Genomic DNA, 13392 nt, shown 5'->3' with positions numbered 1-13392 from the left:
TCATTTATTAATTTTTCAAAATCGCTAAAGAACGATGCTGAATCACTGTATTTATCAAGACTTATCTTCTCCAATCTCCTTCTGCACACGATCTAGTGCCGTCGACTCTTTCAAGTACACTTCGTCGAACTTTTTCATTATTTCATACGCTGTTTTTTCTCCCCTAATATATTCCAATTGTCTATTTGAGAAGGCACTGTAAATTATATTTATCTCCTTCAGATCCTTTTTATCCCAGTCTGGATTGTCTGTTTCAGTCTTCACTCTAGTTATAACAATATCACATTCTTTATACCTCAGAAACATTGTTATTCTTTTCTTCCACATACCGTAACCCTCACCATCAAATATCGATATCATAATTTCCGATCTCTCCATTTTAATTGATTTCCTATTCTTTACTCAAGCGTTCCTACGTGCTTGAAGTATTTTTTCTTTTATTTTATATTCTTTGAACGTTTCTTCCCTTACTAAACTCGCAAGACTAAAAACCACGCACTAAATAGCTTGCAAAACTAGTAACCACGCTCTGCTACCATGTTAAGGTATACAGAGGATTCGAAAATACAAATAGTTTACTTTATTTCGCACACAACAGCTATACATATATATATATATATTACACTCTGAAGACTTCGATAACCTTCTTGCACGCACGCTTGTTGTCAAGCAACTCTTCTAGATTCTCCTAACAGCCTCCAATCGTCTTTTGTCTCAACTGAGACCTGGACGCCCTCTGACGCTTACACACACATTCACATGTACAGTGTAAATGTATCATCTACCTAACAAGATCATCAACGTAAAATCCTACCGTCCTCCCGAACATCATAAAACCGAAATAAATATACAGATGACTGAAATGTTAAACAAAAAGATTATAGAAAACAATAACTTAAAAACCAATATAACTTACAAAATAAATCTCAAAACTATAACTTTACCCTTAACTGACAGTCTAGAAGAAATCCTAACAAAAATTAAGAGCGCTCCAAAAATCATTAATAATGTATAATCGTATAGAATGCACCTCAATCAAATTTCCAACGAAGTAAACTCCCTTAATTATGAACATAGAATTAGAAGTCTTAAGAAATAGGAACTAAGTGTCTTATAAATTATTAGTTATATTGATCTAATCTAATCGCACACTTGTAATCCTATTATAGAATAAAGGTATCTCGAACTCTGGTTCAAGAACCCAACATTTTTTTATTATTATTTTCCCATTACTTTTACGTGACACGCAAAGCGTAACGATAAACAAATTCCGGGCAAAACATTGTTGCCGCTACGTGCAATCGTCAACCGAGGTTGAATTTAAAGTTTCTGGTACTCCCCCGAGTATAAATAAAAGAACACGATCGTTAAGACAGTTAGTATCGAACATTCTTATAGCGAATTAATATCGAACGAACGTAAGCATTACCTTGTAAACACATATCGAGCAACACTAAGCGAACGACGACTAACTCTGTACTGCAAATAATTTTAAATACATTTGACTAAACTAAGTATCAACTCGTCTAGTCATTAATTAACAACACGTTTAATCGTCCTCCACATACATGTTGTATAAGCTACTATGTGTATATTTATTTATGTTTCCCATAGTACAGACGTATTCCTTATATTATTGTAGCTGTGTAATTTCAGTAGTATTGCATAAAGGACATCTGTTTTGTTGCAATTGTATCAGCTATTAATTGTAATACTTGAAGCATTTGTATCTAATCGTCATGCATCTGTGATGGCACTCGACCATGGAACTTTCCAACGGCTTCGCGACACAAAGCGCTATACCTTCAAAGCGTAAGGCCGACATGCCTAATGTACCATCGATATACCTACAGTTCTTTCGCCGAATATTCGGAAGAATGCATACGCGGCAACCGTTGCGGGCATCTAATAAACGCGTGCGTAGTGGGGATATCGAGGGGCAACAAAATAAAGAATCCATTTGGTTTCGAATCAAAGATTCATTCTGCCCCGAGCTGCGGAGTGCGAAAGGTTAAGCGTCATAGCGAAGTAAACACAATTAGAGATACGTGATTATTGACTCTTGATAGTTAATCGTTAATCGTTAATCGTTAATTGTTGTTCATCGTTAATCGTTAATTGTTGTCGATCGTTCATCGTTAATCGTTAATTGTTGTTGACAGTTAATCGTTAGTCGTTAATTGTTGATCATAAATTATTGACTGTTGATTGTTAATAGTTTAATTAACTTTTTTGTTGAACATCAAGAGTATTTCTTGTGGCCACCTTCACCCGCTATCCACCTCACATCGTTATTCTACATACGGAAGGCAAGATTGACATCGAGTTCGAAAGACAGACCGCAGAAGTCTGGTCTCTGCTATTACCACGAGACCTTTCGAGACCGCGCAAGGAAGTGCCGGGCCCCTTGCAACTGGACCCAGTGAAACGAGACCAGCCGTCCGTAAACGCGGCATGTGGCGATGGCTTTAGTATCCCGTCGGATTTTCGTAACGGACAGGGCACCAAGGATCTCTTTCCTCGTGAACACCGGTGTCAATATAAACGTATACCCGTGCAACAAACTACGCGGATCCGCGAACAAAGATACGTACGAGCTGTTCGCGGCGATTCGAGTGGTCGAAGCAAACCGAAAACGCCTTTTGCGATTCGAAGCGCGTCCTCTCTGACGCCACAATGTTAGTGTTACGACCGGCATACTTCAAATCCGATGGACTGACGATGGAGATAAAGATGTGGCGGCACTCGGCGACAATGTATATCGCTGAAGTGTCTAATGAACCATCAACATCCCAACGGTCCTTCCACCGAAGGGTCTAGAAGAAAGAGCACGTGGCAACGGCCGCGGACGCCTAGCAAATGCATTGACGGTGGGGATGTTGAGGAATGACAAAAGAAAGTAATCGGATCCGATCGAAAATCAAATCATAAGAGCTTCAGTCTTGGAAAGTCACGCCTAGAGTTCGGAAGTGGATTGTTGTTAGAAAAAAAGTTTCTTTTTTTATTTTTTACCTCAAATTTCTTTTTTTATTTTGTTATTTTACGTGACATTAGCGCATCCGGTATTGGCAACAGCGCGTGAACGACAAATGGCAGCCGCTAGGATTCGTTATAAAATCTTTGTCTCCCGCGCGATTAATTCTGTATTTAGAATAATTTTAAATATATTTGACAATATCAAGTATCAACTCGTCACGTCATTATTTAAATCATCCACCACAAATCCAAAAACGGAACAAGGAAAACAGAGAAAAGAACAAATAGAAAATTAAATTGCTAACATGTTTTTCTATAATAATATTTTAACATCAATATTGTAATACGCAATGTGAAAATGAAAAAATTGGAAGCAACCGAACTACGAATGAAACTGAATCACTTCGCTGCTTGTAAAGATAACTTTTAGTGTTATAAACATAAGTCAAGTAGCAAATAGCATACATTGAATTTACCCAAACTCTTCTTGGAATCTGACAAAATGATTCTTTATTTTGTCAAAAAAATCTTTACGTATGTTCCATTCCCATTCGTCGCTTTTTTCAGTGGCGTGTTTATCGCTACGTCGAAACTCCGTCGGGTAGCAGATAATGTCATTTGAAGTAGAAAACTATTCAGAAACGTGTATACGTTACACAGCAACAAACCAGTCGCCCTTTTATTACCTCGTTCTCAACAGTTCAAATTTCAGGGACGACCGACTACTTAGTATCGACCCAGTACGTCATATTTACTCGCCAAAAGTATTGTAAACGAAAATTGTAACCAGACGTGCCGTTAGTAACCACCATTTTTCGCGAAACTTCTTTTTCATTTGGCGGAAATTTAAACAAACCCCGAAACACGTGGCGTTTTGCAACTGTCTTTAATCCTTTAAGATAAAAAAGATTGACGCAAAATTTTGACGGGATGAAATTTCACGATATATTCAGGTGAAACGATGCGAAATTAGAGCGAAGCTTATAATGGGAATATAGTTTGCTTGTCTGTTGTCATAAAATGAGATATGCAGAATATATTAAAAAATATAGTATATGTAATACGAAACTTTGTATTATTCATGTTATTATGGACAAAATATCACAATATGTTCATATATTTAAATCTCATCCGAAAAAGATTATTGTATGTAGAACACAGTTTAACTGTATTTTGAATTCTTGTTTATCAGATCACAATTGATAAGTCGATATTAGGATGATTATCATCATTTGAAACAATTTTGTGACTGTTATTTGTCAATATACTTTATATCTTATGTACATTTTAAATATGGTACGCAAAATCGAAGTTGCAAGGAACATTAATAAAAATTCAATATTTCAATAACACCTTTCATGATTATAATTAAATATTTTTCAAAATGTCGCATCAGTGTTACATCTAGCACCCCCTCCCCCACACACAAAAGTTTACCAATTTATAATATATGTACTAGTAGATTGACAAGTTACGATTTACAGATTATATAGAATTCTATTTTATGATTTTATAATTTTTCGTTAAATAGAATAATCAAATAACTTGCAATTAGTAAAATTTCATTTGTTTTATCGTCAAACTTGTGCAAGGGAACATATTAATGCTGGTAACTTTAGTGACTTGCAAAATTTCAATAGTGCAAAACAGGCCAGATATTCAATAGCAATTGGTTGCTATCCATATTTTCATCGGTCTTACAATAACCTTATGTTATCAATTATGAATTAAAAAGTTAATGAAATCACAACTCATCCAAGGCCAATGGTTATGACTTCTTTTCGAAGATCCATTGAAATCTCGAGTTTGTTGTTTGAGACATTCAGTTACCACAAAACAAAAACACCACTCTATTACAGCCGACGTAAACAAAAGATGACAGATTTTTCAAATTCTCGGACAACAAACACAGGCTTACACACTTACTGTTTTAAAGTCACAGTCTGTCGTTGAACTTTCGCCAAGTAACTTGATACGTACAGATACACGTCCCTCGAAATCAGTTTTCGACGAAAATATATACGTGACATGTTATGTTGCAACCGAACGTGAATTTCTCCCGGGAAATAGTCTGATATCGTTTATTTATGCGTCTCTCAAATACGAATTTTACTATACACTTCGTTTAAGGCACGCCATTTTGCAAAACGATTATCGAAAGATTACTGCTTACATCGAGATCGAGAATAGATTCGCAGGAAGCTGGATGCCGCGATTTCTTCCCGCGCTTTACTTTTCTCCGAAGTTCTGATTGGTTGATTTCCTGCTGCCATATTCGGTTTCGCCGAGAATCGTGAACACGTACGCCGGAAGCAATGCGGGGTAATTATTTGATTTATTTCATAATATTATTTAACATATATCGTGAAAAGTTCTGAATATTCGGATTCTTCTGTTATCGTTTCATCGTGTGTTAGCATTATCAGCTCTCGGTATCGAATTGACAAACAGAATTTTTCTCATAGAAAGTGAGTCACATTAAGTATGTGTATATGTATAGTCGAAGCAATGCAATTAAAAATTTTTCTATTTTAATTGGAATTATTTATCACAGACATTTTACCGAGGATTCATTTTATAAATCTTATATATATGTGTGTAATCATATATGTGTGTATTCATATATATATATTATAAATTGGTTTTATATATATATATAATATAACCAATATATAATATATAATATATATATATATAACCAATTTATAATATATATATGAATTCACACACACACATACATACATATACATATGAATATATACACACACATATATATATATATACAATACAATAGAAATACTTTCGTGTGCTATTATACGTAGTTCGATAGTTTACATTTCACGGGCCCCGTGTTGCACCCGCATTGCTTTCGTTCCTGTTTCCAACGTATAAGTGTAGCGTCAGTGATTCGCGTGACGCGACGTAACCTTCAACGTTTGTTTTTCTCGGTTTATGCGTTGTGTGTTCGTTTGAATGAAAATGTCGCGAGTGTTGTAACAAAAACCACGGAAAACAGAAGAAGAATACGGGAGCAAAAGGAATTCCAGGCTACAGCAGAATGCCCATTACCCAACAGGGTTTCGTTCCATGGTATTTCAACGAGGTAAGCTACCTTTTTTAGTACGCTTCAAGGCGCCTCTGTTCAACCAATTAATTTGCGTCCAACACCATTTTAACTTCGTATACGCAGAGAAAATATCGTTCTTTTGTATTTTCTAACTCTGATCTATGTATAAATTTACCGCGACGGATCATTTCTACGGATTAACGTATCTTATAAAAACGTTGCGTGAAATGTTAATCGTATATAAGTCTTGAAATATTTATACTAATTTCATAGAGGAACGTAGTTGGTACCTTCCGGCTGGCATATTGTATGCTTGTTACATGAACTTTCCAAATATCTTACAGTTAAATGGTTGGATTGTTTACTAGAATAAGCAACGCAGCATTGTTTTTGATTTATTGTTAATGAATTTATAGAATCATATTGTTTTACACATATACACTATCGCTCAAAAGTATCCCAACATTTGATTACTTTTGATATTATGTTATTTAATTGCACAATCAAATTGACAGTACGTGCTGATATATAATGATTACGATCTGTATTATTATCTTATTCCTATGACGTGGTTTTAACAAAGGTCGTAACAAAACGGTCAGAAAAAGTTCTTTATTCACAGACTCTGTAGCCTGTAAGAAACGAATTAATTAATTAAGAATCTCGTTGTAACCTACAGGTTCGAAAAAGGCTGATAGGCTTTGGTCTACGTGGTGGTTGGGAATTTTCATTCGTTTCGAGTTCGCTTAGCTGATAAATAGTGAATGTGCATTTCTTCCAAAATAAAGAAGAAAGCGAAGTCGATAGAAACGTGGGTCAAATTTGAAATCACTTCTCGGTTATGTGGAGGTTGATTAAACACGTTGGTGTATATAGTGATGAGACGAGTTGATATTTGGTGTAGTCAAATGTGTTTAAAACTATCGGCAGTACTCTTCTAACGATCTCCTTCTAACGAATTTAAATTCGACTTCGGTTGACGGTTGCGCGTAGCGGCGATATTGTTCTGTCCGGAGTTTGTTTATTATCAAGTTTCGTACCTCAAGACGGTATCAATGCCCCGAGGCAAAACAACAACATGAGTTACTCTCGATTCGCATCGTCCTATGATTCATATGCCGCTACAATATGCAATCGAATAAAGTGATAAATAGCTTGCGGATGTTTACGCGTCTCTGAAAATGTTAAAAGATATAACATGTTTAACGCGAAGTATTCGTGATTATATTCGCTGCAATTTGAAATATCTGCGTGCAGTCTCGTAGATTTTGAATAAAAATTTATCTTTTATCGAAAAATACATACATGTTTTGGCCTATATATAGCTTTATACTCTTGTAAACTAAAAAAGAAATCGAAAAAATGTGATGTTGACTCTTGGAGTAAAAAATTCATTTATATCAATACTACTTTTAGAAATGCACCAAGAGAAGCAAGACAAATTATTGACGAAACACAGGATAGTCATTTCCGATCCAAAAGAAAAACGCAACTAAAATAATATGTAGATAGCTATTAAGGCAACATGCAGATATGCAAAAAGAAAAATAAATGTGGAAAGATACATAAAATCAAAGAGATTTTGAAATTATAAAGTTCTCCTGTGTTATGTCTAAAATGGAAATAATAAAGTCATTGAAATGATCCATCATTTCAAACTAATATCGCTTCTCTTTACTTCAGAACTGCTATAAACATTTTAAATATCATTATGTCTTGGTTCCCTTGCGAAGTTCTCGAAGAATTCGTCAAATGATGTCATCAACAATATAAATAATCGTAAAAAATGTATATTTGTGTTTAAAAAATAGGCGAATAAAGAGAAATAGGATAATCGAGACTGGTGAAAAAGGATCAACCTTTTCAGCAATGGCAAGGCACATCCCGCATCTGATACAAGCGGAAGAGAAATCAATTCCTATCATGTCACATGGTGAACAAGAACGCAAATACGGAATCTTTTGTATAATACTACTCCAAATTCTGTTGAGTCGCAGTAATAATAATAATCGGGTGTTGACTTCTGCTCGTTTTTACTTGAAGTCTGCTCGTTACCTCTTTGACATTTGGAGGATCGTTTTCTGTCGAAACCCGTTCCATCTGACGTTAAAACCAATAAAAACAATATTACGATAAAGACTTTTATCTCCATTGTCGTCAACTTCCGTCAAGTCTTCGTTTTCTGCTCGCTGGATATAATACGGATTCCCAAAAACTTTCTTCGTATGAAATTTTACTAATGTACATTTATCAAACATTGCACATTTTAAAATAGGTTATCATTATAAGATTAAAAAATATAGCTAAAAATATTTTGAAACGGAAGAAACCAATTTTGAAGTTTGTTGGCCCGGAAATGTCATGGTAAGAAGGTATACTTCGATATTATTTTTACTCTCGATAGGCGTCGCTGTCGTTGCTGTTGTCACATACGAGACACAACAAATCACGAAATTGACAAATCACCGGTGATCTCCTCGAGTCGCAGTTCGAACGTTTCACAAATAAGTTAAAGTATTGAACTTTAGATATAGTGGTAAAATTTATTGCATGAATCCAACAGAGTGACGGTTCAGAGTGTCATAACAAAGAGGTATATTTTGTCTACTCCATTAGTGCTTCTAAGCGTGTGATACTGTCGACGATTCGCCTGTGCATGATTATACATTGAGTAAACGTATAGTCTGAGTTGGAGTTTTGATGATTAGGATAATCGAAATAATTCATAGCCATGGTAATATTTTAACTAATTTATTTTGTTGTCTTTTATAGGCCACTGCAATGAGAAAGGAATTCCTGAAGCCAAAAAAAATGATACATCCAAATAGCAGAAAGTCTATCGCTATTACGAAAAAAGCCAAAAAGTAAATACAATTACTATTAAATTGTGTGATTTATGTTATGTACATTTCATTTATTTTATATGATTATATAATACTTTTGTGTACTAAAGAAGGAAATGGACAATGTGTTTTGTTTCAGAATATCAAATAGACAGAAGGCAGAAATGTCCCGCTTGATAAAACAGAATTCAATAGGAGAGAAAATATCATGGATCAGAAACAATATGATTCCAGGCGTGTGTCCCTATACTCCAGAGTTAACTGCAAGTTTGTTAGAAACGGAGGTAAAACAAAAATGTATACACATGATGATACAGAGATTGTACATTAAAGATGTGATTAGTTATAGTTCTATATTTGATCCAAAGGTATGTAGCAAGAAATGATGAAGCAATGGAAGAAATTACTATTAAAAGATCTATAGGTAGCAACAGGAGTAGACAGCATGCTAGGAGGGAACATATAATTAGAGTAGAAAGAACTAGGAGAATATCATACACGTGGAATAGGTAAAGAATTACAGCCAAATTTATTTTCAATATATCCTGATGTACAAACTCTCCTTTATTTTTCAGAAATTTCTGATATTTTAAATGCAACTCAGTGTGAAATGTTATTGAATTGGAATAATGAATTACAGTGTGTGAATAATTCTAAATTTATAAGGTTTGGCGAGAAAGATTTAAAGAAAGTATTAGAGCTAAGACAAAGAATGAAAATAAGCCATATTAGACTATTCAAATCTCTGTTAGCTATGCCTGTAAACAAGAAGAATTTATTAAGTAAGTCAAGTCAATTGATTTAGATGAAAATAATCAATCGGCAGAATGTGTAATGGAAATAGAATAAATTCTGTAGATATATGTCTTTTTATCTTTCACCTCTATTTAAAAACAAGAAAACAGAAGAAAAGCGAACAGTTTCGTCCTTTTTTGTTTTCGAAATGCTAGAAACCGCATATCGTCTTGCTCTTATCTCCCACGAGAAACAGTCACGTCACAAGATACAAGAGTACGATAGAAGAGAAAAGAAAATGTTCGATCGTGAAATATACAACAAAACTGAAACACGTAGATGAATCACACGCACATCATTAATATTCTGCATCGTTTCTTCGCCTTTTCTTTTATTTTTTCGCTAGTTGCTCCATTATTTAAGAACGAAGATATAGCAATTATTCTCAAAATTGTACATTTCGAAATGGTAAGAAAATCAATAGTACAATGATAAATATACGATTTTAAAAACTTTTTAAATTTCTTACATACTTAGCATTAATCAAATAGCTTAGTATATAAAAGAGTGTACTTGTGTCGCATGTTATAGATGCAGCTGCGTTCGTTACAACAATTCCAATTCCAAGGAATTTCTCTCGAAGATCGCAGTGAAGAATTTGCTTTGTTAAATTATTACTGGTATACTTCGTCAACGTGTGGTATATCGATACAATTTGTCAACCATTACTTTCAATAGCTTCTCGCTAATAAAAACATTTCGTAACTATTTAATAAGAAGCAGTATATTCTTAATTATTTAGAAATTTACTTAATGATGTTTAAAAATACGAATATGTTTAAAAATTATAATGTAAATATATATATTTCATTTCATGTTTTACTAATATATCTCTAATTTAGATTAAATATCTGAAACTTGAAGGAAACTTAAAACTTTCAACACATCGCATACGTTTCAAATTTAGTGCATAGTTCTTGGGTTACATTACCTTCGCTTTCCAAAGATTAATCTTAATATATGGATTTAATGCATTATACAATAACCTCTCTTTGTCAGAAAATTTTAGAAATTATCTATATGATCATAATCTTATTTCATGGTGGATATATTAGATTTGATGGAGTATATCTTAATTTTATTTTATATTACTATTAGTAGAACAGTAAGTAGAAAGGTTACGTATATGCACTGTTACACAGTACGAATAAGCATACAATTTTTTATATTTCGCTTGTAACAGCAATCTGTAATTCTGTAATTATCTGTCTTCACATAATACTTAAAATTCGCATTTTAAAATCATAATGAACAATATGTTCATTCTGAAAATATTTGTTAAAATACAAGATTTTGTTAAAGAAATCATGTTTGTTGATGTACGCATATATACGTGTGCACTTTAGTGTTCAAATTCTTATAGTTATCTGGTTTGAAAATATTCAGTTCATAAGTTCGTAAAATGTAAGAAAATTTTTGCGGCGTTTGGTATTTCAATTTCTCGCGCGCATTGCATACAAACGAAGCCTCGTCGCCTCAGCCAATCAAGAATCGGCTAGGCTCACTTTTAGCGGGATACCACCATTCTACCGTCGAAGAGCGAGACTTTTTTCTGTTTCTTTCCATTGGTAGACTATTTGATCGTTTTTATTACCGGTGGCTTGTATCATAAACTTTTGAAACATAAGTTCGATATAAGTTTATTTAAATCTTTGATTTTGTTTCGTACAGTTCATTAATTGCAGGACTGAATAATGAAATAATTAGCATTCTATTCCATGCTTTTTCATACAGCAATGTTTAGTAACGTTTCATTTATGATATACACATTTATGATGTCTATATATCTATATGTCTATATGTCATGTATATTTAACTTAATATTTAACTTAATATGACGAAATTATACGTAATTCTATAATTTCTCTAAAAAATACCAAAGTGGAATTAGACGTAATGAAATAAGAAATCATTACTTTTATGAGAGTTCAAATATCTTCAACGTTTTTTTATTTTAAATAATTTTTTCCTCGAGCTGTACTACAAAATAAAGTTTTGAACAATTCGATAAAATAATTAGTATATTATCAATTGAAATTAAAATAAAAATTGAAATATCTCATATATTATATGAATTGTAAATTCTTGACGAGAACATCGTAGCGTCACTAAATCTTTGTCAACAACTTTTTGTTTTCACGAGAGCTCTACAATACCAGACACGTGTAAACGCATATACAAAACGTATCCTTGAGTGTTCCAGGAATTTGACGAATTCTATTCGTGTATGTATGGATAGCCGACAACTCTAGCCCCCTACTTCTCCCTAACCCAAATTCGTCGGGTAAATCGCAGTATGGGATGTCAGTTTAGCGTAGACAATCAGAGGAATCAGACGTATGTCCATCCGTGTCATTTCGCGACAGGTGGCTTTGGCACTTTGGTAGACATTTTTCTACCGTTCAAACTCACACTATTGTTATTTTCATTTAATTGTACGTTTTTCTTCAATACTTCGTTGTAATCTATTATTTAATTACCTTTGTTTTTCCGACTGTCTTTTTGGTTGTCCCATTTGCCGGTAGCTCGTGCAATATGTTTTCGAAAAACAATTTGACCCTGATCATTGTTTCATTTTCAAATGATTTATTCTTTTTATACATTTGTTTTAATATTTCGCTCTTTTTTTGTGCAGATTACTATTATATGATACCGAGGGGAACTTTGATGTATTAGAAGGATGCTGTGAAATTCGAAAGGACGGGATGAAAGTCAAGAGGACACCATGGTGATTAACGATAAATTTGATAACTTTTCGTCGAAATGTGATAATATTTGTTCACTTTTAGATTAACTCCATTTCTTATAAATATTTCGTGATATTATCGTAATTAATATCTAATATAACAAATTCTAAATTCACGGTTTATTAGAACACCAAGATGAAAAATGCAAGATTAAAGAAATTATTTTTTTCTTTCGAATATATTAAATTATATTTCCGAAGAAATTGAATAGATTGTTTAACATAAATTTAACATAGATTCTCTCGATTCTGTTTCATTTGAGTAAGAAATTCAAATAACTTTCTCATTTTGCTTCATTATTCGTAAATTGTCTGTAATATAATATGGACTATTAATTTCGTTTTTCTCAATAACTTTTATTACATTTGAGAAATTACGTTATCACAGACTAGTTAAAACAGTTTCTGCATATCGCGTTATTTTCGTATTGCGCAGCTTTGTTTAACGGGCAGAAAAAGTGCGCCATGTTGCATTAGAACGAAGTCAAGTAATGCATAAAATATTTGAAATTATAATGGCGGACATTCTATTTGGCGGATAACTTTTACAAATCAATCGTATTATGCAATATTCATACATATATTTGACAATAATAAAAAATACTTTGAAAATATTTTAAATATACTAACGATATATTTTCTTTCGCATTTTTGGTATAATATTTATGTGTATATTTTCGTGCTCTTGATATGATATATGATTCTACCTATGGTAAATAAATAATAATTAATTCGTAGTTCTAAGAAAGCAGTATTTTCGTAAACAAACACTCGACAGAAAAAAGAAAAAAATTTCCTTTTCCTATCCCCTACCTCTAATAAAGTTTTCTTTCAGAATATTTTTATGTCCGCGCGCAATGCGGTCGGTAGAATCAGCGTTTGCTGCGTTAAATCACATTTAATATTGATTTAGAGCATAATAACTTTCATTAAATGTAATTATAATAATCAGACGCGAAATTAGG

At 33.2% G+C, this 13392-nt stretch overlaps 1 protein-coding gene and 1 long non-coding RNA gene across 5 annotated transcripts; both read left to right on the top strand.

Moving 5' to 3' along the window:
• Positions 1-1344: 1344 nt before the first annotated feature.
• LOC126876338 (uncharacterized) lies at positions 1345-4328 on the top strand. The gene is made up of 2 exons (XR_007694124.1): positions 1345-1418; positions 2248-4328. It is a non-coding gene; the product is annotated as an uncharacterized LOC126876338 (long non-coding RNA).
• A 917-nt stretch (positions 4329-5245) lies between these two features.
• On the top strand, positions 5246-13175 carry LOC126876329 (translation machinery-associated protein 16 homolog). Of its 4 annotated transcripts, XR_007694063.1 has the most exons (7): positions 5246-5444; positions 5799-6079; positions 8816-8907; positions 9026-9170; positions 9255-9395; positions 9462-9668; positions 12317-13175. XR_007694063.1 is itself a non-coding variant. In XM_050639166.1 (4 exons), the coding sequence occupies exons 1-4, from the start codon at positions 6035-6037 to the stop codon at positions 12329-12331; spliced, it is 297 nt and encodes a 98-aa protein (XP_050495123.1). In that variant the 5' UTR covers positions 5799-6034; the 3' UTR covers positions 12332-13175. The 4 variants fall into 4 exon arrangements, 1 of the variants encoding a protein (XP_050495123.1); XR_007694064.1 differs by lacking the exon at positions 9462-9668; XR_007694062.1 differs by lacking the exons at positions 5246-5444; positions 12317-13175 and having other exon boundaries at positions 9462-9749.
• The last annotated feature ends 217 nt before the right edge of the window (positions 13176-13392 follow it).

The sequence above is a fragment of the Bombus huntii genome, unplaced genomic scaffold (assembly GCF_024542735.1).
Source record: "Bombus huntii isolate Logan2020A unplaced genomic scaffold, iyBomHunt1.1 ctg00000070.1, whole genome shotgun sequence".
Classification (NCBI taxonomy): domain Eukaryota; kingdom Metazoa; phylum Arthropoda; class Insecta; order Hymenoptera; family Apidae; genus Bombus; species Bombus huntii.
This window is presented reverse-complemented; position numbering and strand designations above follow the sequence as displayed.